General features: G+C 41.7%; 3 protein-coding genes across 8 annotated transcripts in view; 1 reads left to right on the forward strand and 2 right to left on the reverse strand.

Moving 5' to 3' along the window:
- Nucleotides 1–690: 690 nt before the first annotated feature.
- On the reverse strand, nucleotides 691–14199 carry abcd2 (ATP-binding cassette, sub-family D (ALD), member 2). Its single transcript, XM_084346169.1, has 10 exons — nucleotides 12822–14199; nucleotides 11674–11854; nucleotides 10981–11102; nucleotides 6990–7149; nucleotides 6279–6373; nucleotides 4535–4680; nucleotides 3024–3169; nucleotides 1920–2004; nucleotides 1075–1200; nucleotides 691–911 (listed from the first exon to the last, which is right to left on the reverse strand). The coding sequence occupies exons 1-10, from the start codon at nucleotides 13764–13766 to the stop codon at nucleotides 707–709; spliced, it is 2211 nt and encodes a 736-aa protein (XP_084202295.1). The 5' UTR covers nucleotides 13767–14199; the 3' UTR covers nucleotides 691–706.
- Nucleotides 14200–14312: 113 nt separating this feature from the next.
- On the forward strand, nucleotides 14313–20137 carry redic1 (regulator of DNA class I crossover intermediates 1). Of its 6 annotated transcripts, none has more exons than XM_084346179.1 (15): nucleotides 14313–14609; nucleotides 14721–14760; nucleotides 14866–15013; nucleotides 15367–15499; nucleotides 15783–15840; nucleotides 15960–16074; nucleotides 16196–16305; nucleotides 17185–17312; nucleotides 17406–17569; nucleotides 17643–17712; nucleotides 17810–17858; nucleotides 18119–18146; nucleotides 18245–18339; nucleotides 18980–19707; nucleotides 19816–20137. In XM_084346179.1, exons 1-14 carry the CDS (start codon nucleotides 14587–14589, stop codon nucleotides 19694–19696), a joined length of 1878 nt encoding a protein of 625 aa, XP_084202305.1. In that variant the 5' UTR covers nucleotides 14313–14586; the 3' UTR covers nucleotides 19697–19707; nucleotides 19816–20137. The 6 variants fall into 6 exon arrangements, with proteins under 6 accessions (XP_084202305.1, XP_084202303.1, XP_084202302.1 ...); XM_084346177.1 differs by having other exon boundaries at nucleotides 18980–19683; nucleotides 19814–20137; XM_084346176.1 differs by having other exon boundaries at nucleotides 18980–19683; nucleotides 19818–20137.
- Nucleotides 20133–26831, reverse strand: part of slc2a13a (solute carrier family 2 member 13a) — a 69904-nt gene continuing 63205 nt past the window's right edge. Inside the window, exons 7-10 of the mRNA XM_084346175.1 lie at nucleotides 25607–25732; nucleotides 25337–25455; nucleotides 24248–24400; nucleotides 20133–23371 (exon numbers count right to left, since the gene is read on the reverse strand). Of these exons, the coding sequence (XP_084202301.1) occupies nucleotides 23145–23371; nucleotides 24248–24400; nucleotides 25337–25455; nucleotides 25607–25732 (625 nt within the window). The 3' untranslated portion in view covers nucleotides 20133–23144. The remainder of the gene's footprint in view (nucleotides 23372–24247; nucleotides 24401–25336; nucleotides 25456–25606; nucleotides 25733–26831) is intronic.

Here is a 26831-nt window from a genome sequence, read left to right on the forward strand (position 1 = left end):
TCTTTCGACCTCTCGAAACTAAGAGGTCTCATTAAGTTCAGTAAAAACTAAAAATCTACTGATAAATTATAACAAATGTGGATCCTGCACGACCCAGTACACTGGGCGTGGAATACTGCTTTGGACATTATTATTTAGTGGTTCTATATTAAAAAGTTTTTCCAGCTAAGATGCAGGTATCACCGTATTTCACTGTGAGCTACCACGACAAACAGAAACAGCCCTCTAAAAGCAGAGTAAAGTGCTACAAAACAAACAAACAAATTCACCGTCTCAGTTGAAATTTTGGATTCGTCACTTTTGCCACTTTGAACTCGCGGCGAATTGATCTTGAAAATGAAGTGCGCTAAAAGCTAAACGTCTAAAAAATCAATGCGGTCGATGTGCGTAACACAACGGGGGGGTAGTACTTGTGGATCCACTTCACTCTCCCCCCTCCACTTCTCTGGTTGGAGTGGGGCAAAGACGAGGGAGAAAGGAGGAGAAGGGAGAGACTAGCTGGCATTCAGAGCCCTCCTACTTTAAATCTAAAAAAAAGCTAAGCCTGGAAAATATACTCACAAACCCCCTACGGATCTCTTTTACTTTCTTTCACACTCTCTTCTCAGCCTCCCCCCTCTTCTTCTCTCCCCTTTCCCCCTTGTCTCTCTCCCCTCTGGGCCCCTTCCCTGCTCCCTCCCCCCTCTTTCCCTCTCTCTTTTCTTTCTCACTCCTCGGCCGTTTTGAGCACAGAGTCGTCTCCCAGGATCTTGCAGAGCTCGTTGAGGCGATGCTGCATCTCGGGAATGCCGGCCAGCTGGGCCTCCAGCCGCTGCTTCTCCTCGGTGAGCGTGAGGCGCGTCGCAGTGTCCAGCTGCTCGAAGCGCCAGCCTCCCTCCCCGTCGAACTGCAGCAGGTGGGTGTGGTACTTCCTGGAGGCGGAGAGTGAATAAAAGTACGCTTAATTTGTTGTGCGCAATGAATTTACAGCTTTATAGTGGATTGCGAAGTGAGTAAATTCTCTGCTACTACTCTCCAGAGTGATATATCACGTTATGAATCTCTTTTATTGAATAGACTGGACAATTCTCTTACCACAGGGAGGGTCTGTGTGTGATGGAGAGCAGAGAGATGCCGGCATCCTTAGCAGCCTGGAAAATCTTTCCCTCCACGTCAATGCTCACAGCGCTGGTACACTCATCCAACAGAGCATATTTAGGCCTGACGGACACAAGGGAAATGGTTTTCATTAATAACATTCCATCCAGTGGGTAACTGATGAGATTGGTCACGTTGGGAGATCATTTCCACGTGCAAAGATAAAAAATCACCAATTCTTATCCTGGATAAAACACAAACATTGCTAAAATACTACCCTATTGCCATGTTAGCTTTTAAAAACACATACCTAATATGACTTCTTAAAGGTACAATATGGCGAATTCATACTCCAAACAGATAGGGGGCAGCAAATCACAGAGTAACAGCTGTGTGAGGTTATATATGCACAGGGATGCTCTCTGCTAAATGCTAATGTTAGCATGTCAACTAGATCACAATAACAATGCTAATGTTAAGCAGGTATCGTGTTTACCATCTTCACCATCTCAGTTTAATGTGTTAGCATGCTAACATTTGTTAATCAGCACTAAACACTGGATACAGCTGAGGCTGGTGTATATGTCATCCAACATAAAATATTGGACAACTTGACTTGAAGACGGTGCCATTAGGTAGTTGTTGAGATAAGTCTGGACCCAAAGTACTGGACTGACCAACTGACACTGCCATCCCTCTAGCCGCTAGCGTGGCTAGAAAAGGCTCATGGTTCTTGTCAGAAGAAAAGTTGGTAGTTTACGCTCTTGTGTCATATGTTGAGTGTCTGAAGATAAACCGGCCTCAGCGTAATGACGGACAACAACAAAGCTGCTTCTCCTTACCTGTGGTAGAACATGCGAGCCATGCCCATCCTCTGCTTCTCACCCCCTGACAGCACGTCCTTCCAGTCCAGCTCAGCATCCCAGCCTGGAGCCAGAAGAAGACTTCACATGAGCTTGAAAACACTTGATACCAAAACATGTTATGTAAAGATGGAGGTATTTTGGGATTCTATTTAACTATTGAGTGGAGAGCATAAGAAAGTGCATGGACCTATTTTATGGAAGTGCAAACTCAGGAATACATTAAGCCTTTACATAAAGAGTTCATCAAAAATACATTTTGGACAATGTAATGAATAATTAAAAAATAACCAGACTGTTACAGCCATTACAAAGCAAAGGCAGAGATATGTTTGCTTAAAGGTTCAACCAGTAAAGCTGCACTGTGTAACAAGGGTCACATTTTCTTAATCTAACAGAAAATCCTGGGTCGTTACATTAACGTGTGCACACATCCATGATCAAGACGTTTCTCAACATCTTCACAGTGCAGCCATTCATACATTAAACCCTCTCGCAGCCCTCAGCTTTGTACAGTTGTCGGCTCACAACAATAGTCTGTTTATTTGGCAATGAGAGGAGAGTGGCTGCCAATTAGCCACAGACGCAAGTTTAGGCAATACCAGTAATACCAGAGTGCACAAGATCAAGCTTCTGGCCAGCAGATACACATAATCTGTTTGATCTCAAAACACCAGCAAAACTGCACCATGGTGACAATTTGAAGGTCAAAATTTAGAGACCTTAAACATGAAAAGATTACTGATTCAGTAATGACTTTATTGTCAGGTACTCAATCTGATTGACTGATTTTGTGGCTGGTGGTTATTTCGTCTAGTGCTTTCAAGTCATTTTGTGTAGCTGCTGCTTATTTTGGCTGATGGTTTTTGTGTTGTCTGTAGTTTGACAACACATTAGTTCAATTTATTTGTTTCTAGTTTTGTCTAGTTATTGTATATCTGATCATCTATGTGTCTAATGGTTATTTGGTCTTTTTTGTTTAGCTAACAATAAGTTTTGTCAAGTTACTTCATCTAGTAGATGGTTATTTTGAACTGTTTGTCGAGTTGGTGGATGTCACACACAGCTTTATGACTCCCCTACCTCCTTCTCTGGTGATAATATGGTTGAGGTTGACTATGTCCAAGATGGCGTCAAGGTCCTTGTCACTGAGGCCTCTGGCAGCCATGTCCTCCACCGAGTCCGGGTAGATCACCTGGTCCCGCAGTGTACCCATGGACATGTATGGCCTGGAGAAACACACACACACACACACGCGCACACACCTTATCCACTGAGTGTTCCTTTGTCAACCCGTAAGAAAGCACTGGAAAGCACTGACAAAGAGGGTGTGTGTGTACAAAGGAGCACTTCTTTGACACACTTGAAGAACAATTGCTTAAAGAGAAAGACATCCATTGAGCTGCTGTTGTTTCTTTCAGTGTATTGGATTCTGTTACAGCTGCCAGGTGGCTGTCTCATCCGATGTATAAAATATTTACCGCTCTGCAGGAGGGAGTCAGCTGAGTCTGCGGCTTTAAGCAGCTCTGGGTTAGATTACATTTGATGGTTTGTCTTTGAGTGGCTTTAGCTCACTTTGAGGCCTGCTGCCACCTTTTTGGAAGATCAGTTGGATATCTTACCTGTTTAAAGTTAAAAAGCACTTTGATTGACACCACAATCAGTCACATGTCTTCAATAGGTGTCTTTAGAAATCTTTACCATCACACACTCAGCCGGACAGCTGTTTGGAGGAAGTTGACAAATTTCAACAAATAGATGAAAAGCACCATGAGCTGAACCGTGAGCCACTGCCCTGGCTTCCATGACGAGTGCAGGAGGTAAGTGTTAGATCCTTCTTAGGTACGTCTAAAACCTTAGGAGGTACGGAGCACATCAGAGACACGCCAGCCAGGTGTAGGTCCATTAAGCGACTCCTTATTAGTCCCCCCTGCTACAACATACATCACAAAGGTTCCTAGCTGTGGGGGTCTGTACCAAGCAAGCACGTTCCCTTAAATCTGGAGAATATGATTTGTAGGCAGGGGCATCTCCGTAGCATAAATCTACTATTAAGACCTGCCTCAGACTCGGCCTTGCTATCAATCTTTCCCAGTGGCCACTTGCGGTAAAAAAACAACATAAGACTTCCTTATTTTAAAAATGATTGTCAGTCTACAGGCCCAGAAATAGCAGGTGGTTTTTATTCTTTAAAGGTCAGTGGTTATGTTCAATCACTGAACAGTGAGTTATCACGGATCACTTGAGCCAAAGATGCAGTGTGACAACGCATGGCTGGTTTTAGTATCCGTGCTCAGTCACACTAATGATTCTCAATTTATCATCAAATGACTGCGATACCGAGGGAAGTATACTAAAGAAGTGATTGTAAGCCCTGTCTGGGTGGTAAATATTTCACTGTGGCCAGAGCTCTGGTTTCTCTTGTGTGTGTGTGTGTGTGTGTGTGCCTGAACACACTCACACACACACACAGTTCCTGTTACAATGGATTAGATTACTGTTAGGGTTCATTGGTACACTGATCAAACCCTACATTTGCATCAGTAAAACTCACTGCTGTGGGAATATGTGTGAAAGGCTGTGTTTGTGTGTACCTCTGAGGGATGTAGAACATATGTTGAGGAGAGGGTTTGTGTAGCCGGCCGCCGTACACAGGCCACAAACCGCTGAGGATCCTGAACAGAGAGCTCTTCCCGCAGCCGTTAGGCCCCGTGATTAATAGGTGCATGCTCTCTTCTACCTGAAATGAAACGAGAATTTATTAATCCCCCTACGCCGAGGCGGTCCTCTGTATAATTACGAAACATCACTAAGATATAAAGCCCTGGAGAGATGGGAAGCATCAGTGGGTGTTAAGCTTTTGATAGACAGCATAAGACAAAGTAGGAGATCTACAAAGTCAACATTCCTCCACAGAGATCCTCGCTTTTGAGCAGAATACACTTTATTTTAGGTGTTTGTCCTCTGTCTTTGGGATCAAAGCACTCGGAGCGACAGCCAGATCAAACTGTTTGGAGGTATCGCTAAATGCCTCTAGTTTGCCTGCGGCTCACAGGGTAACAGAGCAGCAGCACGGCATGTATTGCTTTATGTATCTGACAGTACAGAGGCAATCCAGATAAACAAGAAGAAAAATGTGTTTGGCTCTGAATGTAGCTCGGAAAAATGACCCACTACGAAAAATCCTTTATTTCCCTAAATATATCAATCTGAACCAATAAAAGAGAGCGTAGATAAAGGTGAAGAAGCAGGTTAAAGCAAGGAACCGATACATCCTGACCAGAGGTGTATATAGTAACCAAACACTGTACAGTAGAAGTAGTCAAAATATGAAAGTATCTCAACAGTGATCATGTGCTATCCGGCCTGAGCAGAGCCAGAGGGTATGATATTTGCATACATCCTTTAACTTGTGGGCAAACACACACTGTCAACAGATATTCCTGCTCTTCCAGCTCAACGTCAGTGGCGTGTATTGACCTCAAACCGGAGCTTGATGTAGTTCTCGTCTTATTATCTTTTTCTACTTGTATGTTCTCATAATCTCTCTTTAATGTGACATTTCTATTCTAGAAGGAGCAACTGCATTGTAAGGGATCAATGAAGTATTTCTTATTCTGATATATTGATGTTTTTCTATCAGTGCCTCTGTGAATAAACCTCCTCTTGCAGGTTTAAGTTCAAAGGCACGTTTCTATGACAACAATTTTAAATCGACTAAAAGCCAGCTTCGAGGAACTGAAGGAAATCCAGGCAAATTATCATCAAGGCAAGCTCAAGCTAACTCAGTTATCCATACGCAAAGAACAAGGCCCTGGGATCAGCAGACCACCAGAAAGACAAAGGCGCTGCACACAGTGCGTTCCTTACAAAAAGAAAGGGGTGTTAGTGTCCTAATAACATCTCAAACGTCCGAAAAGTGACTTTTTCCTCTTTCGTGAGCATTGATCTGTAATCTTGCACACCCTAATATCCTCTCTGACTCAAAAGCCTCAGGAGAGCAACACGCTGTTGACACCCAAAGGGTGTTTCTGCTTTCTAATGAGACCACAGAGGATCTTCATAATGCTAATTAACACCACACAGACCAAAACAACCCTCAGGGAGTCTTATGGTGAAGTATGGCTCGGAGTTCATCCGAAACGGTGCGCCTCAGATATGTATCAGTTAATATTAATGAGTAATATGAAGTAGAGTTTGATGCTGGACTAGAGATTAAAGGACCATTCTGATGCTTTTGTATGTAAGTCTACTCTAACAAGCAAAGAAGGGTTACACAATAGATGTAAAATGACAGAGCACAGGGGATTCGAGGAGGATCGAGTAGAGCTGTCTCACCTTAAAGTTCAGGCAAGATACGACTACGTCCCCGTTCGGCGTAATAATCGGTACATTCTCACACACGATGCCGTTGTCCACGTCGATCACTTCACCTGGAAGACAAAAGAGAGAAAGCAAAAGAGAAAAATGATCAGAAAAACAGAATTACAGTGTGTAGCAGCAGAACCAGAGGATTAGGCTCCAGCCATAAGTATGGATATAAATGGGATAATACCTACATTGAAGGAATTGTGGGGTTAAAATAAAAAAAATCCCTCTTTATCACTTTACTCATCTCACAGCTTAACAGCGCTCTCTAGCAGGAGATTCATCCTGGGGTCAAAAGGATATGTATGCAATGAATCTGACCTTTGACCTTGATACTGCTGATTGCTTGTAATATCATATTGGTGATCTCAGAATGTATTCTCGCTCTGCTTTAAATACTTTAACGTTACTTATGCTGACTTTATCCTTTGACTCAGGATGTTTTCTGTTTATCTGGCGTTATTTAAGTGCACACAATGTATTGGGACTAACCACCCAAAGCCCAGAGCTTTCCCCAAATAGCAGAAGTGGTAAACGTTTGCCCAACGTAGCAACTGTAACCAAGCAGGGGTGTAGTTTGCGACTGGCCAATTAGGGTGCTGTCTACCTGTTTCTTTTTTTTTTTCAGTTTGTTTCAATACAGAGGGAGGTGTGAGTGTGGGTACAGAACAACAGACCCACCCTTTATCTCCAGAGGTCCATCTATGTGCATCTCAGGCTTGCTCTTCTTCTCCGCCCCCTCCGCTGAAAGAGAGGAGCGCTTGTAAACACCCTTCTGGACGTCCTCGAACACCACGAACATGTTGTGGACCCGTGCGGTGTAACCTGCCAGCTCTGTGACCTGTCACAACAACATACGGGGGTCAAAGGTCATCATTGTGCAAAGTTAGAGGAATGTCAGCGTGACCGCAAAAAGGATCAGATTAAGGTAGAGGTCACTGCCAAGGCCACTTGCTGATACAACTCCATGTGTGTGTGTGTGTGTGTGTGTGTGTGTGTGTGTGTGTGTTAAGGCAGTGATTCTAAACCAGGGGAATGTCTCCATATACCAGGGTGTATGTAGAGAGACTGAAGAAATAATCATTGCAATGTGATTACAAAATATACCCACATATTGAGTCACCAGTGACACCTGATGACCGCGTGTTGAGAGTATGTGAAAGCTAGCTAGCAAGCTGGCAGAGAGGTCTAAACAGTTAGCTGTTAAGTTAGCTTAAAATAAACAGTTAAATGGTTAGCTAAAGCGATGGACCAGCTATTGAAATAGCTAAAAGTAATGGATAAATGGCTGTAATAGTTACCTGAAGCTAACGGATAAATGGAAATAGTTAGCTGAAAAGAGGATGAAATTGTTAGCTAAAAGTAATAGATAAATGTTTTAAATAGATAACGCTAACTAAAAAAGTCACAGACACATGCTTGGAATAGTTAGCTAAAAGTAATTCATAAATTGTATAAATAGATAATGCTAGCTCAAAGTGAACAGCTTAAATACTTTGCTAAAAGACAATGTTCTAAATAGTTAACTAAAAGTAATGGATACATGGAAATAGTTATCTTAAAGTAGGCCTATCCAAAAATGGTTGAAATAGTTATCTAAATGTTAACTAATTTAACTAGTTTAACTAATTAGCTAAAAGACACAGATAACTAGTCCGAATAGTTAGCTTAAAGAAAACATTTGGAATAGTTAGCTTAAAGAAAAAGTTTGGAATAGTTAGCTTAAAGAAAACATTTGGAATAGTTAGCTTAAAGAAAACATTTGGAATAGTTAGCTAAAAGTAATTGATAAATTATTGAAATTGATAATGCTAGCTGGACAGCCTAAGTAGTTACCTAAAAAAATAGTGGATAGATAGTTAAAATAATGACACCGACTTTAAATAAAAAGAAGTTGCCGCCACTACATTAGCATGTGTTAGCGTGTGTGCAACAAAGTGTCACAGTGTTTATTCAAATATGACGATTACACCAGAGTCACGCACTGGCTGCTGCTGAGGATATGCTGTTTGAATTGAATTTATCTCTTTACTTTTTGCAACCTTGAGTAAACTCTTGGATGAGGCCATGTTTACAGTGTGTAGAGTGAGCACACACATTCACACCCACACGCAGATCTGAAAAGCTGCTGTACATAATGTGTGATTATCTTTGAGAGAGGGGTCATTAAGAGGAAGTATTTTAAAAAAGATGTAGACCAAGACCAAACAATCAGCCACAGAGAAGATCTTAAAAATATGAGGAAAATACTTTTCAATTTAGAAGACGAACATAACACAAAATGCAGTGCAAATATCTATAAGCGACCAGAATGTAATGAGACTCAAGGACAAACGAGGACAAACTCAAGAGAGGATTCACCCTGTTGCTTTGGCTTTGGTGGTGCACCCTGCAGCGCGACAATGCAGGCTGTTGACACAGCTTGATTGTATTAAACAACAAACACAAATTCTGAGAAGTCATGGACATCATGTGGGGCTTCAGAGACGTGACTCGCTCAAAGAAGAAATGAGACTGATTGTGATCTGCTTGTGAAATGTTAAAAAATGTACGCAAGTTCTTAAAAAAAAGGTGCTACATTCAAGTACTGAGCCCGTGTATTCTGCCGTGGTGTCTGTGCATGCAGTGTAGCAGTAGAGCCGTGATAATGGTCCTCCCCAATTTGTCTAAAAGTGTTTGAGAGGGGGAGAAAGTGAGAAAGAGATGCAGAAGTGCGGGCTCAAAGATCAACAGATGGAGGATTATTCACAGCTAGGCTAAGCCCCGAGGGAAGGAGCTCTGGACACACACACACACATGCACATACAAACGCAACACCAGCAGGATTCAGTGCTGGCTGACCTACACTGACATGAGAGTGGCAGCAGATTCAATCTTGAGGAATTAATGCCCATAAAAGGTTTCTGTGTTCAGTTTTTCTTTCCATGATTTGAGATATTTCCATGAGATGAGATCTGAGGCAGTGTAACACACACCAGCTTCACCCAGTTGTGTGTCAGATCATCATACAGTCTGACTGAATAACTGCAATGAATGAATGATTTATGCTACAGTGCCATTCTCAAATTCAGTTTTAAACCCATGTTCTTCAAATGTTTGACATTTCTCGTAAGAAAAATGACTTTTGATTCTTTCTGTCGATTGACTAATTGATTAATTGACTAAATCGTTGCAGCTGAACAAACAACAATAACCACAGAAGACCGGCAGGAAACGCAAAATTCCTGAAGAGGACAGAGAGGACAGGAACAAAAGGACAAAACAAAACAGAGTCTACAGGATGAGTAACAAACTAACTGGAGCTGGGACGTGTCACGGGGGCCATCTGACCACTCACATTGGACTGTACACTGTCATATTAAATAGGCAGAGTGTCTGGGGGCGTGAGCAGGGCATAGTGCCTGAGGAATGTGCCTGTTAAGTTGCACACACACTCGCACATCTCTTGTCCTTGCGTGCAGGGGCTTGCTGCTGCACATCTAACAACACTATACACAACACAGGCCAGAACTCATATCCTCTGGGGAAGTGTTTTGAGCTGTAGCTGTGCTATGATACGCCAGTCGGAAGGACAATCTGTTCCGTCACAGATTCGGAAATCAAATAATTCACTTGGAGCTGGATGGTATTTCATGAAGTTTAACAGCAGTTCAAGCTTTCTGTGCGATCGTAAAATGGGGTTGTGTGTGTCTAGCCCTGAGTGTCTGCACTCTGGCGTGAGTGAAGTGGTACAGTGGGAAGTTTTTGAGAAGCGGTGACTCACGCTTAAAGAGGCAGACAACGACCGGCTCTCGCTTTTAGAAAAGAGTTTCAATTCCTCCTCTTCAGCACAAGCATGCTATGGAAGTGCACCCAACCTCTGAAAAAGTACACAACATTGGTGCGCGTATGACCGAAAGCAGACGAGTACAAAGCGGCTGTACTGCAACACAGCTTCACCACAAAAGTGCTGCAGCCAAATCCTCTTATGGACCTCAAAATGCAGCCTGAGTGAGAGAATGCATGAATGGGTCTTGCTATTTTTTTGGGATTAAAATGCAACGAGAGATCAGGGATTTGGCCCTCGATGAACAAGGCCTTTCATTCACTGATTTCTTTCTTCGGGACTCGAATAAAGTCCTGTGCATGCACGGTGAGCTTCACACGGGGGAAAGCAGAGAGAGGTGGCTGTAGCGTAGTGTACAGTCTGCATCATTCAGTCAATCTGTGCGTTCATAAATCAGTGAATCATGTGGCCTATTAAAATATCAACGTACATCTTGAAGACAATTATTTTTTAGGCCTGGGAGTGAAATGTCAGCTAATGGGTTATCAAATATGTTGTTGTACCTTGAAATGTGGCCTGATGTAACTTCAGATTTCATCTTTTCAGTTGCTGGTAATCAGGAAGTGGTTAAATTATAACAATTTGTCAGATGTCTTTTGCTGATACGACTTGCAACCTGGATCACAGCAGAATAACATCACCACAGCTTTTTAAGCTTCCCACCCTGAGCGTGACGTCATAAGAAAATGGCCGGCGTGTGAATCTGGTATGTGCATCTGCAAAGGCTAACCCAATTTTTTGAGGATTTTGGTGTTATTTCCTGTAAGAAGTGTTTTATTTGAACTTTCATGGAACCAGAAAATGATCATGATCAAGCTACATGAACTTCAGCACGTGGGGTCTCACCTCTTTGTAGGAGGACATGATCCTCTCGATGGCGTCAGCTCCTGAGGCCAAGAGGTTCCGGGCGGTGGTGAAAGCCTCCGTCCTCTCGCTCACCATCACGTGCGTCTGCCCGTCTGCTGTTTCTAGAGGAACGAAAGAGAGATGACGGAGCGGGACATAAGAAACTGTGATACTACGCACATGTTTATTTAAACAAGAACGCTTTCCATCTCTGCCTTCTGTTATCTGCCTCAAAGATATCCATCCTGTGAGCCTCCTCACTACACTTCCACACACTCGTACCTGCAAACAGCATGGAAATGAGCTATTTAAATAAAAGCACTGACAATGGAGCATTAGCACGCTAGCAGTGCTCGGCAGCAAACAAAGGGACTCAGTCGCAGCTTTATTTTGGATGCAACTGAAATGTCAGCAGGGATGTGTGGGAGGCAGCTACTGCTTTCACACGTGCTAATCAGCTCCTGCTTGAGGAGGAAGGTGTAGCTGCTGGTTTGGAGATGCTAATGATCCTCGTGTGTACTGTGAAATGCGTGAGTAAAGCACAAAACTATTATAGTGCCACTTAAAAAGAGGCTTTTACGACACACCAGATGCTATCAGTCAAACTTAATACACTGTTGCTCATAGCCTCAGACGTGTTTAATTGGGAGTTTTGGGAAATAAAAGGTTTGGGGCACCTCGAGGGCTCCTTACCGTTGTCAGCGAAGCCAGTAGCCGTGATGATCGGCACAGCGACCATGACCAGCCCGCTGCTGCTCCACACGTACTTCATGAGGAACTGCTCGATCATGATGTACCAGAGACGCTTGGACAGGATGAGGTTCATCTGATCCGCAAGGGCCCTGTAGCACTTCTGCAGCTGACGCATCTCCACCTGCAACGGACAGCGTATACACCTGTTACTGACTGAAGCCACTGTCGTCACGAACCTGCACGTTCGTGTGTAAAGCAGCAACAATTGGTCGATTAACTGAGAAGTCATTCGGATAAAAAAGAAAAAAAAACAAACTATTTTGATGATCTGTTAATTGTTTCAGTTGTTTTTCAAGCAAAAAATGTCAAACATTTGCTGGTTTCAGCTCCTTATATGACCGAATTTGGTGCTTTTCTTTGTCATTTATGACATTAAATGCAGAGTCTATAGGTGTTGGACTGTTGGTTGGACAAAGGAAGCAAGTATTTTTCATTATTTTTAGATTAAAGGTGCAATATTTTCAGTTTAAAGCTTTCAAAAAGAAATATCAGTTTTGACGTTATGACATCTACATGTTGTGTTGCAGAGAAGTTAGCATGCTAACCAACTAGCCTCCTCCCAACCCCATCCCCATCCTAGTGGTGTAAACACCAACACCCCCCTGGTGCCCCACGCTCCTAATCTTGACCACTAGCTGCACTGCTAACTGAGCTAACCGGCTAAAGGCTGCTCTGGTTATTACAGTTAATGGTTACTATGGTGATTTGCTGCCCATGTTTGTTTTGAGTATGAAATCAACAGGTGGCCTTTTCTTACATATTGCACCTTTAATCTACAATCACAATAATTGCTGCAGCCCTGTTCATGTGCAGGTGTCACTCTGATGTACACATGTAATGACACTTGAAGATAATCATAAATGCCTCATGTTGTTTATAACTGGGTTAAAAACTGGGTTGTACCTGCAGAAAATGGACATTTACACTATATGTCATAATGAGAAACATGTGGTCTATTAATGATCTACTAATGTGTCACATGGATTTACTTCTGTGGCTGTATTCTACACAGATCATAATCTAATAACCAGCACCTTAATGTCTGTAATACTGCTGCATGTCTGCCACAGTACATGATCACCACATACCTTGTGTCCCCTGTAGAAAGCTATTTCCTCAGCGTTTGCAATAATCCTGGAGTGCACATAGCGCAGGTAGCCTTTCCTGTGAGCCTCCTCGGCCACCAGCTTGCCAAATTTGGGCGAGCAGGCACGCAGGACCTTAGCCGTGGCAAAGACCACGAGCCCGGCCAGCAGGGTCGGCCCGGAGGCGTTGGCCCCTCTGGACCTGGCGGTCTGTATCAGCGTGTAGGAGGTCAGCATCACATCCAGTATCGGCTTGGTGAGGTTAGAATAGAGGTGGGCCACCGACTGGGAAAACATCATGACGTCCTCAGTGAGAGACTGGTCCGGGTTGGCGAGCCTCCCGTCCATGTTGCTGACTTTGTAATAGGTCTGATCGGTGAAGTAGGTCCGGTAGGCATGGTTCACCAGCCGGGTGCGGAAGGCCAGAGCCAGTTTGCACTCCAGGTACCGGATGGCGCTGTTGACGAACGTGGCCGGGATGGCAATGAGGAGCCATTTGATCAGCTGGATAATGAAGCTCTTGGGTTTCTTCTCCACGATCGTTTTGACAATCTTACCGTCCAAGCTGGCCACGTATATAGAGAGAAACGTCCTGGATATCAGCGCCACCGAGTGCAAGGAGAGCAAACCGAGCTCTTTGGACACAAGCCTGGGGAAGAGGATTTTACCAAGTTCGAGGATCTGCTTAAAAAATTCTGCATTTACCCCCGGCGATGTCTTCCGATGATTCGCCACATCTACCTGTGTCTTTGCCAAACAAGTGGAGCCGTTCTCCGCCTTTGAAACCCGGCCATTATTCCTGGGATCTTTGTTTTTGCAGAGCTGCTTGCAGATGATGGGGTACAGTGTTTTGACACCGTAAGCAGCCGCCGCAAGAAACACGGCTCGCTTCGCCGCAGCCGTCCGGTCCCATTTCACTTTGGACGCCGCATCGAGGATGGTGGACATCTTTTCAAACGTTAGTCGTCTCTGCTGACAATCCTTACAACACCCATCCCCCAAACCCGACTCACCGCGTCGATATAAAAAGAGCGAAGGACTTCTGATGGCTGGATTGATGTGAGGCGAGCCCGATACATGTACCGCTACATCCTGCTCTTTTCTGTACCAGAGTCAAGCCAAACAAACTGCTGTAGCCGCACTTCCGGTTACAGTTGTCAAAATAAAAACTTACGGTCAACTTCCCCTCAAACTCGAAGGATAAATGAACCGCACTGTTTAGTTTGTGGTTTTATTCTTTTAAGTTAATTCGCCGGACTTCCTGACTTGTCGTGTACACTTCCGCTTTCCGCTAACTTGACGCAACTGATTTCCGCCCTACGCTGTTGCAGTGGCTTTTTTCATTGGTCGCGCCCCCGGCAAGAGATGATTGGTTGCGTGATGAACGTGCACATCCATCCAACTGTACTTTATGGTGCCCTTGTAATTAAAAGTTTCGGCAAAAATATGTCAAATAATAATTTTATATCCGTGAAAATATGTTGTTGTAAGCGATATTAACTACTTAGAGCGTTTATAGAAGTAGTTATAATATATTTATATACGTTTATAAGCATTTCTGAGTGGCGCGTGAGAGGGGAGTTGTTGCTCCTCGCGCAATCTTTACATATTTGAACAGCTTTAGCAGTTAACGTTAGATAACGACCTAGCAAAAACACCAAGCTAGCTACCAGTGACATTTACTACTCACATTATCTATAGCTTTGCTGTTGTCACACTCACGATATTGAAGTTTTCATTACTTTTCTGGTAGTTACAGTCACTGAAAATGAATTGGATGGGCGGGTCAAGGTAAGAGAGCGAAGAGTGTTTTGGTAAACAGCTATCGTGCTAATATTAACATTAGCTTTTAAACGTTAGCTTAGCCAGGAAGCTTTAACGTTGTGACGACACTTGTTGCAGGAACCGGTTAGTGATGAAGAACGATGCCAAAAGGCAGAAGGTTAGACGTCTAAATACACTTTCCATGACATAACAAGACAAGTGATAGCTACAGTGTTATTTGCATACGTCCAGCTTAATATTTTGGTGTTGTTTTTCTTCCCAGGAGTATTTCGAGAGGAGGAAAATGCAACAGAGATTGAAAACAATGGGAGTTGCTCTGCCAACGACTCCTGGAGGCACCAGTTCTAGTAGTATGGACCTGGTGACCTTGTTCATAGTCAACCAGATTGCTGCTAAGAAAGAAAATAAAGGTGAGAAATAACAGCTAGTACATATATATTCTATATTCTGAGTTAACACTAGGTTACAACAACCAAACAAAGAAGCTCAAAGGGAAACACTGAATTCTTATAATATCTCTACCTGCTTCTTTACATTAGATAAATGAAATGTCAAAAAGCTGGTAAAAATAATAATATGTATTCATGTTGTGGTTTATAGAGTAATTTATCAGACTCGGAAAGTACTGTACATGAAAATAAAGCATTTTCTAAATACTAACACATCACATAACACTATTTTGCAAATATGAATATGCTATGTTCATTAATCCCTGAGTATGGCAAATGATTTCAGTAAATCATGTGTTTGTGTTGTCTTTCAGATCCTCCGAAAGTCGCGGTTCTTGGCAGCTGTAAAGGAAGATCTCAGTACAAGAGAAATGAGCCCCTGGTACTCCCGATGAGCCCCTGCCCTCCGTCACAGCTGAATTTTGTTGAGAGCCAACCTCAGTCCAGGTAGAGCTGGAGTTTGGTTTGTCCATGCACCTACAGTCACATTGAATATTGATCCAATTCTTGCTGTTGAGATATTTAGATATATTGTCACAATCTACTATCATAGAATCAAATAAATTCTCCAAACTGTAAGTGGTAAATACTTAAGTGACTCCTTAATGTGGTATTCAAGTCAAACCTCTGGCTTGGGAATTAAAGGTCCAACCACTGGTTTCAAGTCAGTAGTAATAGTAACACCTATTTCAGAGAGCGTTCATAGTGTCTTTTCTGTTTAAATGTCTAGTGTCCAAGCAACAGGAAAGAAAAAGCATATTATTCCACAAGGGTTCAAGTGTCCGCAGGTCAGTCACTTTGCAGCTGTTCATATTGTATTTTTAAAAAAACATTTCTTGTCTTTGCTCAACATGACTACACTATAGGACCCTCAGGCTAAAAAGTCGCTTACTTTTTTACCCTCTAGCTGTCACCAGTGCTGGAATCAGCTTTCTCAGACAACAGTGCATCTGACTACCTGCCACCCATAACCGACCCCCTCAGCCCCTTCTCCTCCACATCATCAGCCTCCTCGGGACAAGGTGGTGTAGCAAAGTATTAATTAAATCACACCATGGTTAACTTTGCATTTTTACTCCATGAGTATATAACATATCATTACACAATCAGTCAATTTAGGTCAAATCAAACTTGTCCTCTCAGGAATGTTCCCCCTGCAGCTGAACCTCCAGCAGAGAAGCCAGACGCAGGCACAGCTACCTCCTCACTGCTCCCCTCCACCCTGGGACACCTCAGGGCTGGAGCAGACCAAGGTAGTGAAAAATATTTGTGAAAATATTAATTACTTTATGGAATTTCTCACATTAATATGATTACATTACACCATGGTTATAGTTGCATTTAATTACATAGGCATGGGAACATTTGACTCCATGTGTAGCTTTATAGACCTAAGATGAATTCTGTCTGACAGGTGCCTACTGCATAAATCTACTGTATAAACAGCGTAAACAAATGTTATAAACAATGTCTTGCAGTATCAAATAGAATTGTGTCGTTCAACAGGTTACTATAGATTTTGTGTTTCAGTGCTCAAGTAACTAAAATCCTGCTTTGCGTTATAGCTCAAACGCACACTATGCAGGATTTGTCGGTTGTTGTTTGTAAACACGCCAATTAAAGTTGGCCCCACTTGTCCGTCTCAGCGGCCGAGACAAAGAAAGAGACATAGAGCAGTGGTGGTCGAGCGAGCTGAGAGTGAATGAAGAGATGGAGCGGCGTTAGAGAGAACAAATCAGTGACTCTGAGAAATAAAAAGTTATTTTCTGATCGTTTCACGGTATTTATGTTTTTATAAAAAATCCACTAAAATCCTCTCTTATACTATGTCACAAGTGTTTGTTGATCACAGTTAAGGGATAGTTGCAAAAAAAATGTTTATCTGTCGATATATAACATCTGTATTCTTCACTTCCTAACGTTGGAATCGGCTCCAAAAATTGTGTTTCAGTCAGGCTCTTATTACATTTGTATGAGTCTATACATTGTTAGTAAAATCCTGCATAATATACCTTTAAAGTTATATTTTGCTTTGGTTAAAAGCTAACCATGAGCTCCTCTGAAGTTTTGTGAATTAAAATGTTACAGTATATTCCCAAATGAGTTGCTACTGTATACTTTATCTTTGCTAGTTTCAGCCTTTCTCCCAGCCCAGAGGTATGACAGACAGTGTCCCCTGGTCCTATGGATCTAACACACCCCTCTACCAACTTGAGACAGCCAGAGCAGCCAAAGTCCTGTTTGGAAGTTCAGAGCCAGAGTAAGAACAACACTAGAACTTGATTGATTATTTTCTATTCTTGAATTAACTCCTCATTTTGTAAACACTTAAATCATATATGTGTTATCACAGTAACACAGACAACAGGAACCATGCAAGACATGAGGTCCCCTTCTCTCTCAACCAACCAGAGGACAGGGAGCACATGTTGGACTTCCCTTTCAACCAATCAGAAACTGAGCAGCAGATTGAGGAGGTCGTCTTTAGGGGCTTCAGCACTGAAGAAAGTGAAACAGGTGAATAAGGCTTGAAACTTCTAGACATTCACGATGATTTTCTTCCTCAAGTTAACATTAAACTTGATTTCAGCTTCTCATTGTGGGAGAGTAACATCAAAGATACATCTCAAAGATGAAACACCAGTGAAATCAACACCACAGTAGGTTATTACGCAGATAATATCATCAAACAAGATGTTATCATTGATATATAATGTGCACTACTTTTTTTACTGAATTTTCTTTCTTTATTGCCAGAACTGTCCCGGACTCACAGTGCATGAGAGTGGAGGTGAGCGATCCTCATGTGAGTGTTCATTTAAGGCTTTTTATTGCCACCAAGTGGTAGAGTTTGTAACTGTCTGGAACTAACTTATAATGGAAAGAAAATAAAAATCTTTGCTAAGGGGATGATTAAAAAAAAAGTAACCCTCTTATCCAATCATCATGAGCTGTTGTACAGCCTCTGACAGTCTTAAAATGTCATTTTATCTTGATAGATGACAGATGGCACGCTTTTGATGTGGGTAGTTGCAGTCTTACATGTTAAATGTGTTTTATTCACAGCTCTCCAACTGCACCGACACAAACTTTTGTAAGTGTCTTAAGCATCTCCAATTAAGCTACTCATGTATTGTGTATATGCTGGAGAATAGACAATAAATTGAATGGCTGTTTTTTTCAATCCCACAGCATTTCTTGAACACAACAATGGCCCCATGAATGGCTGCGACTGCTCGCCAAGTTACTCTTGTAGCAGAGGTTACCTCAGTTCAGATTCAAATGATGTGAGTTTAGTTAAACCCAGGAGTTTTGTCCACCTTGATGTTGTACTTTGACTGCAGAATCACCTCAGAAATACTGAACTTTATTTATAAAGTACCCTTCAAACAAACATAAAGAAACAATAGAAAGCTTAAAAATTACAACAATAAAATGTTAGAAATAAATAAAAGTCAAAATAAAATAAAGACGATGGATAACAGAAGTATTGAAAATCAATAATTGAGACTTAAAAATGAGGGCAATTCACCTCAAATAAAAGCCAGGCTTTAACTAAAGTCCACAGAGGTGGAGTCCCTCAGATCTCCGCAACAGGCGGACTGTTTGAGAGACGAGGACCACAGTGAATGAAGGAAGAGGATCTGAGTGACACAAGTAAGCCGGCACTATGTGCTTGGCCATTCAGTGATACAATAAAAACTTACAATCAGTTCTAAAACTAATAGGCAACTAATGCAAATAAAAATGTATCAATCAGTAGAAAGTGATGAACTTTCCAGAGATGTGAAAGCCATGGTAGAGTTACATTTTTAAACACTTCCTGCATTTACTTATTAATAATTAATTTTTTACTCTGATTATAATCACACATGATCATAATTGATCCAGCACAAATACTGTTTCCCTTTTCTGACTGTATTTTAGGAAGAAGAATGCTGTCAACCGAGCCTCCAGGCTGCCTCTTCATATATGGACCAAGCCTGTTGTGTAGATAGGCCAAACCCAAACCGGAGCTTGCAGGAGAATCCGAAACAAAGTCACACTCAGCCCAGGCCTCTCACCCCGCTCCTAAAACCCAAAATGAACCTCAGAGATAATCAGAAAGTTATGGAGAGCATGGCTTGCTCAGATAAAGCTGTAGGAAGTAACAGCCAACAAATGGGAAGCAACGTAGCTCAGTTCAACTCTTACCAGACTCTGGCTCAGACTGTGAGCTCAGAGTTGTGCAACTGCAAGAAAACACCCACTGACACTCGAGATGCGGGAACTCAAACTGCTGACAACCCCGCGGCTGAGACATGTGATGCATCTACTCAGTGCGGCTTTGTTGGAGACAGTGCAACTGAAGCCACTGGGTTTAACTTGTGCCAACCACCTGTTGATGTGTCAGTGCAGCATACAGCCACAGGGAGGCAGACTGATACTGCTGCAGAGTCAGAGACACACACACCTTCACCAGGCGAGGCAAGGAGCAGAGGGGAGAACACGCCCAAGGAGAAATCCAGGGCTGATTCCCTATCAGGCAGCAGCTTTATAAACAAATGCACTGCTGACAACAGTGACGGAAAAGTGATCCTGCAGAGACCCATAAACCCCCTTCTAGATGCTGTGAGCATGACCAAGCAGAGGTGTACAAACTAAAGAGAAACATTGTGTGTATAAACTTAAGCTTCATATTTTAATTCTGCAGATTCGACTGACAATGACACAATTGAACATTTTGTTGAATAACCTTGTTTTCTGCTCGTTTCTGACGAGAGAGGGCAGAGATGAGAGAGGGCAAGAAGAAAATTGACGTCTGATGAAAGACCTCTCCAGTGAAGTGAGGGAGGAGGCCACAGCCGCCACCAGAGTTAGCAGACACTCAGAAGACTCCGCGACACTTTAGGAAATAGCTAACATTTTGCTCCTGTTCAAACAGAGGGAGAAGTAGGGATGGTAAGAAGGAAAGAAAGGAAGGAAGGGAGACGGATGAAGGCAGCAGGGAATAAAAACATGCCTGTTACATAAAATATGCATAGTGTTTGTTCAAATTGTGATGATAAAGACAAAAAGAAATAAAGCCCCAAAGCATTGCTCTGATTCATAAGTTTATTTCTTTCGCCATATACATATTCAAGTGTTAAGATTTCATGAAGATATTCATTTTTTATACAATATAAACTCTAGCAAAACATTTACAGCTTGAACATTAATCAAATATACTATACTTTTTTTAAATTTGTACTTTTGTAGTTCCTCGTAAACTGTAGAAACACATGTAGTCGGTTCACATTGAAAAAAATTGCAACCATTTCACCATAAGTACACAGTAAATGTCCCCCACTGTGGTAGAGGACAGCGTCAACACAAGTGGACGTTAACGGCTGAACACCACATGATCGTTGACGAGGTGCAGCCTGAAACAATCACGTTAAATATTTGGTCAACACGAGTTTCATTACGCAATCTGTGTTATGGAGCTTCACGGGTGTGTGTTTTACCTGTAGTAATACTTTCAGTACAAAACTACTTTGTGTGGTTTTAAGACAGCTCATCCTGGACCAAATGAAAATCTAACGTATAACAACACCTCAACATTTTGAATTATAGTCAAGCTCTTTTCCTCCTACTTTAAACTAGTCTCCATTTGGATGAAAATAACTTTTTTTTACCTCACTGCAATTCCTAATTGTAGAAAACAGGTTTCCAAAAATGATCTATGCAGTTGGATTTATCTTATTAGCCTCAAGCATCATACACATGAGATTTTGCGCGTTTTAGTCCCATAATTCAAAATCATACATGCGTTACAATGTTGGTGATCATTTTCAAAAGCATACCATGAGATACCATTTCTTGTTCTGCATCATTTCAAATATGTTACCATTTTGTTTTAATCAAAGTTAGACTGTAAGTTCGTTTTTGTTCATTGCATATTGATGTGAATGGAGACCAGTGACTTCTTGCAAGGTAAATAAATATGTCTTAAAAGGTATAACATGCTTTGGAAAATGATCACCTGTTAGAAAATATGATTTGTAAACAATGGGCTAAAAATGGTCCTTTTAAAGCTGCTTTTAAGAAGTCAACATTTATGTTAGAAATGTTCATTTTTATGGGCGTGTATATGGCATTTTATTACTGTCCTGGCATTTATGAGAGTAGCGTGGCAATAATTATACTGATTGACCATTTCTATAGGCATCTATATGTAAATATGACACCTTGACAATACCAAAAATATCACAATACTTATGTATACTTTATTCAACTTTTAGGGGTCAGTTAAAATGTCCTTTCATTGTGCCACGACATCTGACGAACAGCTTCTTATTTGAAAATATTTTTTTAAAAAGAGGTATATTTTATTAATTATAATGGGTCAAGACAGTATAGACAGTCCTTCACTTTACATGGTCTGCTATGAGAAACCTATTCATTGGACGGGGTAACAGCGCAGAGCGCTGGCGCCTTATTAACCTGTTTTGTTTAGTTACACAAAGTAACTCCGTAGTCTACCTTTTAACAGTTTTTGCTACACAGAAACCTATGTGTGTTTGACTAACAAGGTGTAACCTCACACAGTTTTACAATTTTACAAAACAACATTGGCAAATATACGCTAAAGTCTACTCCTCGACTTTTGTCACAAGAACCACATAAATGATATGCTCTGCTATTTGTACATAAGGCTATGGAGGAAGACACAAATTAAAATACATGAAATGATAGTAAAAAAAGTAATATTCCATCACAGGTGAAATACAGATATGTACATATAAATTAAAAAATAACAACATATATATAATAATAATATTATCCACGCATGGGGGGTTTGGACTGAAAAACGGCCATTAGGCACCTTCACAATACACAGGCACTAATATTATCATGTTAAAGATAGAACGAAATACAAGTGAAGTGTCAATCATAAATTCATGGTTTTAGTCTTAGACTTTCTTTGCATTACACGTTTAAAAGCCAACAATAACAACCTTAGTTCATGACATAAGTAGGTTTATAACACGGGTCCATAGTGAAGGTTTTAGCAAATCAGTGGGGAAGTGATCCGAGATTGTACTCTCCATAGTACATGGAGAGAAAAAATTTAATTTTGAATTGAAAATAACAAACTATGCTAAAGCAATCAGTCATTTGTTGCAAAGCGGATGGAACAACTATTTAAATAAATTAACAAAAATAAACCATGTCAACAAAACGATTCCTCTCAGTGCTACTAGAGTTTTGTTTAGGCACCAACTGACAATACAAGTTTTCTAAACTTGAACAATATACTGTACATCTCTGGTGTTTGCTTTTCATAAAAAAATCTCAGAACAACCACAACCTAAGACTGTCATCAGATGAGGAACTGACATTATTGTGCTACGCTACAAGCTTGAACAACATTTAACTGAGACGTGTTCCATATAGAAAGGCATAATGGTACTACAGATCAACAATAAGTTACAACCGCTGTCATGTCAACAAAAGTTTTGTGAACGCACAAACCTGAGACCACATTTACTGTACCTTAAGATGGAGTTCTCTATAGAAACGTATGCTGTAGGGTGGCTGTGTCATGTTTTACTTTTTATACTGTATGTACAACGTATATCAACCATAAATGATATTTAGTCAGAAAATGTGCAAAATATTAGGGACGGTCACTGATACTGAGCCACAGCCCCTTCTGTAAAGTACTTTGTGAGAGAGGAAGTGTCCCTTATATTTTGCACATACGTTGTGTTTTCAACAGTCATGTTTCCTGTGTCCATGAAAAAGATTCTGAACCTCTGTCTGTTATGTGTGTTTTAGCCTTTCATAAATGACATATTTTGGGGTTCAACTACAGATCTGGCGTCAGTTAACCCTCAATTCAGAGAATAATAAACATACTCGTGCTAACTGCGAGGATTTTTGGATTCCTGAACTGACTGAATTGAAAGTGAACTCACTCATATTACTGATAGAAGCAAAAGGCCTTCTGAACTGATTCTCAGCCTCATAGTGAGGGTAACCAGTGGCTCCTCAGCTCACACAGAAAAAGAAAATATTACAGACCCAACCACTGCGTGTTTCAATAATCATGCCACTCAAACTCTCCCTAGTCCACGTCAGATGCGTCGTTGTCCGATAGATGGTAGTTTGAACCTTTGACTCGGATGTATTCAACCTGCCGTCCCTCGTCTGAGTCAGAGACACCACAGGAACAGAGCTGGTTTTCAAACAATGCTTCGATCTCCTCCAGACGCCGGCCTTTGGTCTCTGGCAGGCAGCCGTAGCAGAAGAAGAAACCGAGCAATGCCATGCTGGAGTAGAGGAAAAAGGCTCCTGGGAGGGGCGAAACAAAAGAAACACTGTCACCAAGGACAGCCACCCACAAACACGAGGAACACACTGTGCAGCTTTTCGAGAGCTGTGTCACTTTTTGTAAATAACTTTGCTTGTTCTCATTCATCGACAGAAAAAGAAACACTGGTGATGACAGCAGATCTTGAGGGCAGCCAATATCGCAGCTTCTATCACAGCTTCTACAAAGATGTGTGTGTGTGTGTGTGTGTGTGTGTGTCTGCTGGCCACCATACAATAACATTAAAGTAGAATTAACATGCCATTGTCAAAATGGAAATAACACAAGAAGGCAACACTAATGCACCTAGAACCAAGCATTCATACAGCAGCACAGTGACAGGAGTTTAATGAGATTTCCATGCCACTGTGATCTCTATTTTCTCCTTGTCAGAGCAGAATGACATTTTTAAGCTACAACAGGGCGTGCATTATGCTAAATACCATTACTGTTTCTATGACAACCTTAATATATTTTTCCGTTCTTGGAGAATTATTCTTATAAGCCGGATGAACAATTCACATCGATCTTTAACCCGCTGTATCTCAGGAAGCTTCCACAATCAACCCTGATGGATCGATCGCCGGCTCCCACGAAAGGTCACGTCCTTCCTGTCTGAGGAGAAACCTGCTGTTGAGACACATTGACTGAGGAGGTATAGACTACTGTTGGAGGGGGCAGGTTGGAGGCATAAGTCAGCTTTACCTCCTTGCTGATCTTGACATAAGGTATGGATGGATGCATGTTACACATTTTTTTTATAATAAAAAGAAAAACTTGATGGACTTTCCCTACTTTGTCTCTACAAACATAAAAAAACAGAAGCTCTGAAGGTAGTTGGTTTGTTCAAAGCTGACCATAGTAGGTGAAGTACTGAGCCAGGTGGAGGAAGGTGAGGGACACCAGGACGTTGAAGGTCCAGTTGACTCCGGCTGCGCAGGCGTTCCCTGTGCTCCTCGCCCACAGAGGGTAAATCTCTGAGTTGATGGTCCAGGGCATGGGACCCATCCCTGAAAGAGACATGGAGACAAGTCTAAACAGAAGGCTCAATGGAGAGGTACAGTACATCTATACGTTGCCCCTTTCACAGCTTTAAACACATGCTAGAAAGGATAACTTCTTCAGTCTGGATATTTTTCCGACCTTTTTCAGAGCAGCAAAGCTGTAATATTACAAAACTGTGATTGGTTAGTTGCAGTGATGGTCCTGCAGCAACATTAATTATGATGTTCTAGGAAAAACACCAGCACAGCCATATCAGATTGTGAGGGTCGCTAGATAGCACAAAGGTTTCCAAGGATCTTGACGGCAACTGTTTCAAGAACCAAAGCTAATTTGGTGGAAAAGGGGAGAATTTATAGAGATGCATCGTTCAACATTAAAATAACATTAAAGAAGACTGTAAAGCTGTGCTCAAACACAGGTTGCTTTCATTCAGTAGCTGTTTTGGAGCTTTCAGTCATATCACACAACCTTCCTCAGTTAATGAGTTGTCCAGTAGTTGTTCAACTCTTCAATTTTCTATAAGAAGTCGATAAAGCACTGTCGTCTCTTAGGACAAGAGTGACATTTCCATCTGCTTATGCTGCTAACCAAAATTGAAAAATCTACAATGTCCTGCTAACTGGGTAAACTACATCTGCTGAGAAAGATGTGAGGTGACTGAAAGCTCCAGAACAGCTTCTTAATGGACTGTGTGGTGAGCCTGATGTCTTCAAGGTGAAGAGAGAAAGAACCTCCCACCTCTCTCCACGGACACAACACAATAATTGGTGCGAAATTCAATATAGCAATGTGAGCAAAACCTGATTTCAGGTGACCTAACATCATTTAAAGGCTCTTGGCATGGCTTAGAGAAATAAGCAACTGCACCCAAACAGAAGAATTGAATCATATACAGTATAGTGAATCTCAGACAGAAAAACAACCCAGGTTTGATCTCTTACCTGGAGCGAAAGCAGCCAGGTAGAGCACCAGACCCAGTAAAACCAGCCAGGAGAAGGAGGTGGGACAGTAGTTGTAGGCCCAGTAGGTGTGATCTCTCATCAGGCTGGAGTTGGAGCATCTGGAAGAGGGAGGCACACTCGTTAGCTTTGCTCCCAATTCAATCTGAAATGTGTCATTTCACATTAGGCAGTTGGAATTTGATCAAACTGTGAATATATATTCGAAGCATATGTTCGTTGCCCCCCCGTCGTCTGCATCCTGTGACCCACCTGCCCCACGCTGCGTGCTCGGTGGAGGCCTTATTGACAGGCACACAGGAGGAGGTGAGGAGCGACGAGGCGTTCTCACGGTAACAGAAACCACATCCAGGGTCCAGCATGCACGGCTCGCACAGTCTGAAAGTCAAACGGCGACATTAGCTATAATGTTACTGAGCTCAATCGATCAAGTGTTTTTTTGTAGGATAATGACAGAGATGTTTTAAAAGTACAGTGTTGAGTTGGTGCTGCACACTTCACTATCTGCTTCAGTCACAAGATGGGACTATGACAGAAAGCAGCAGTCCACCCCCTCCAATTAAGACTCTAATTGAGACTTGCCTCATTACCCAAATTAAATTAATGTATGGACCATTCCCCACATACAGGAACTGATTCATCAAAATTATTCTTCATCATTACATCTTTATCCTGTCCTATCCCTCTGTAATGTCTTTGTTTATTAAAAGTACATCTCATCATGTGCCACAGTCAGTTATGCGATTAGCGGTCCACATGTAAGAGAGTTTGAAGCGCTGACTTGGAGACAAATTCAATTTTGTTGTTGTGGTGCCCGATGGAAGTGCATGAAATGGGTGCTTTGTTTCAGAGGTCTATTTTTGCAGTGTGCAGACTCCCTGAGTGCAGGGCACCTTGCTCTAATTACACACTGAGGTCAGATAGGCTCAAATAAAACCAGGTATTAGTGTCGGTGGGAAGCAGGAGTAAATACTGTGGGAAGGTGAAGAGACGTGCATCAGCTTGAAGATTGAAATGACAACTTGAAATGTGTATCTAATAATTCTGTAGTTGTATATCAGCAAAGTCATGAAGTTCTCTGTGAACACCTGATTTATTAGTAGGTGTCAGGATTCTCCAAAACCAGGATCTGATTTTAAAATCACTGACGACTATGCTCGGCTGTCATTGTTTTTATGCCATTTACGCCTTCAAATTCTTCTTAAAAAGGAGAGACAACGTGGTATTAAGTGTGATATAACCAGCACTAAGGCCATGTGGTCAAATGTAAATTATTTATTTAAATTACATAATTACAATATGTCACCAGTCAATTGGGAACACACTGTTTGACACACAAAAAAAGGGCGATTAGAAAGACAGGTGTGATTTACATCACATTACAATCCTCTCACACGGCCAATTAAAAAGTGATTAATACGTGTAAATTGCTACAAATTGTTACATAGCGCCCCTTTGAGACTCATCTGACAGGCTC

This window comes from Pagrus pagrus, assembly GCF_965226575.1.
Source record: "Pagrus pagrus genome assembly, chromosome: 23".
Classification (NCBI taxonomy): Eukaryota; Metazoa; Chordata; class Actinopteri; order Spariformes; family Sparidae; genus Pagrus; species Pagrus pagrus.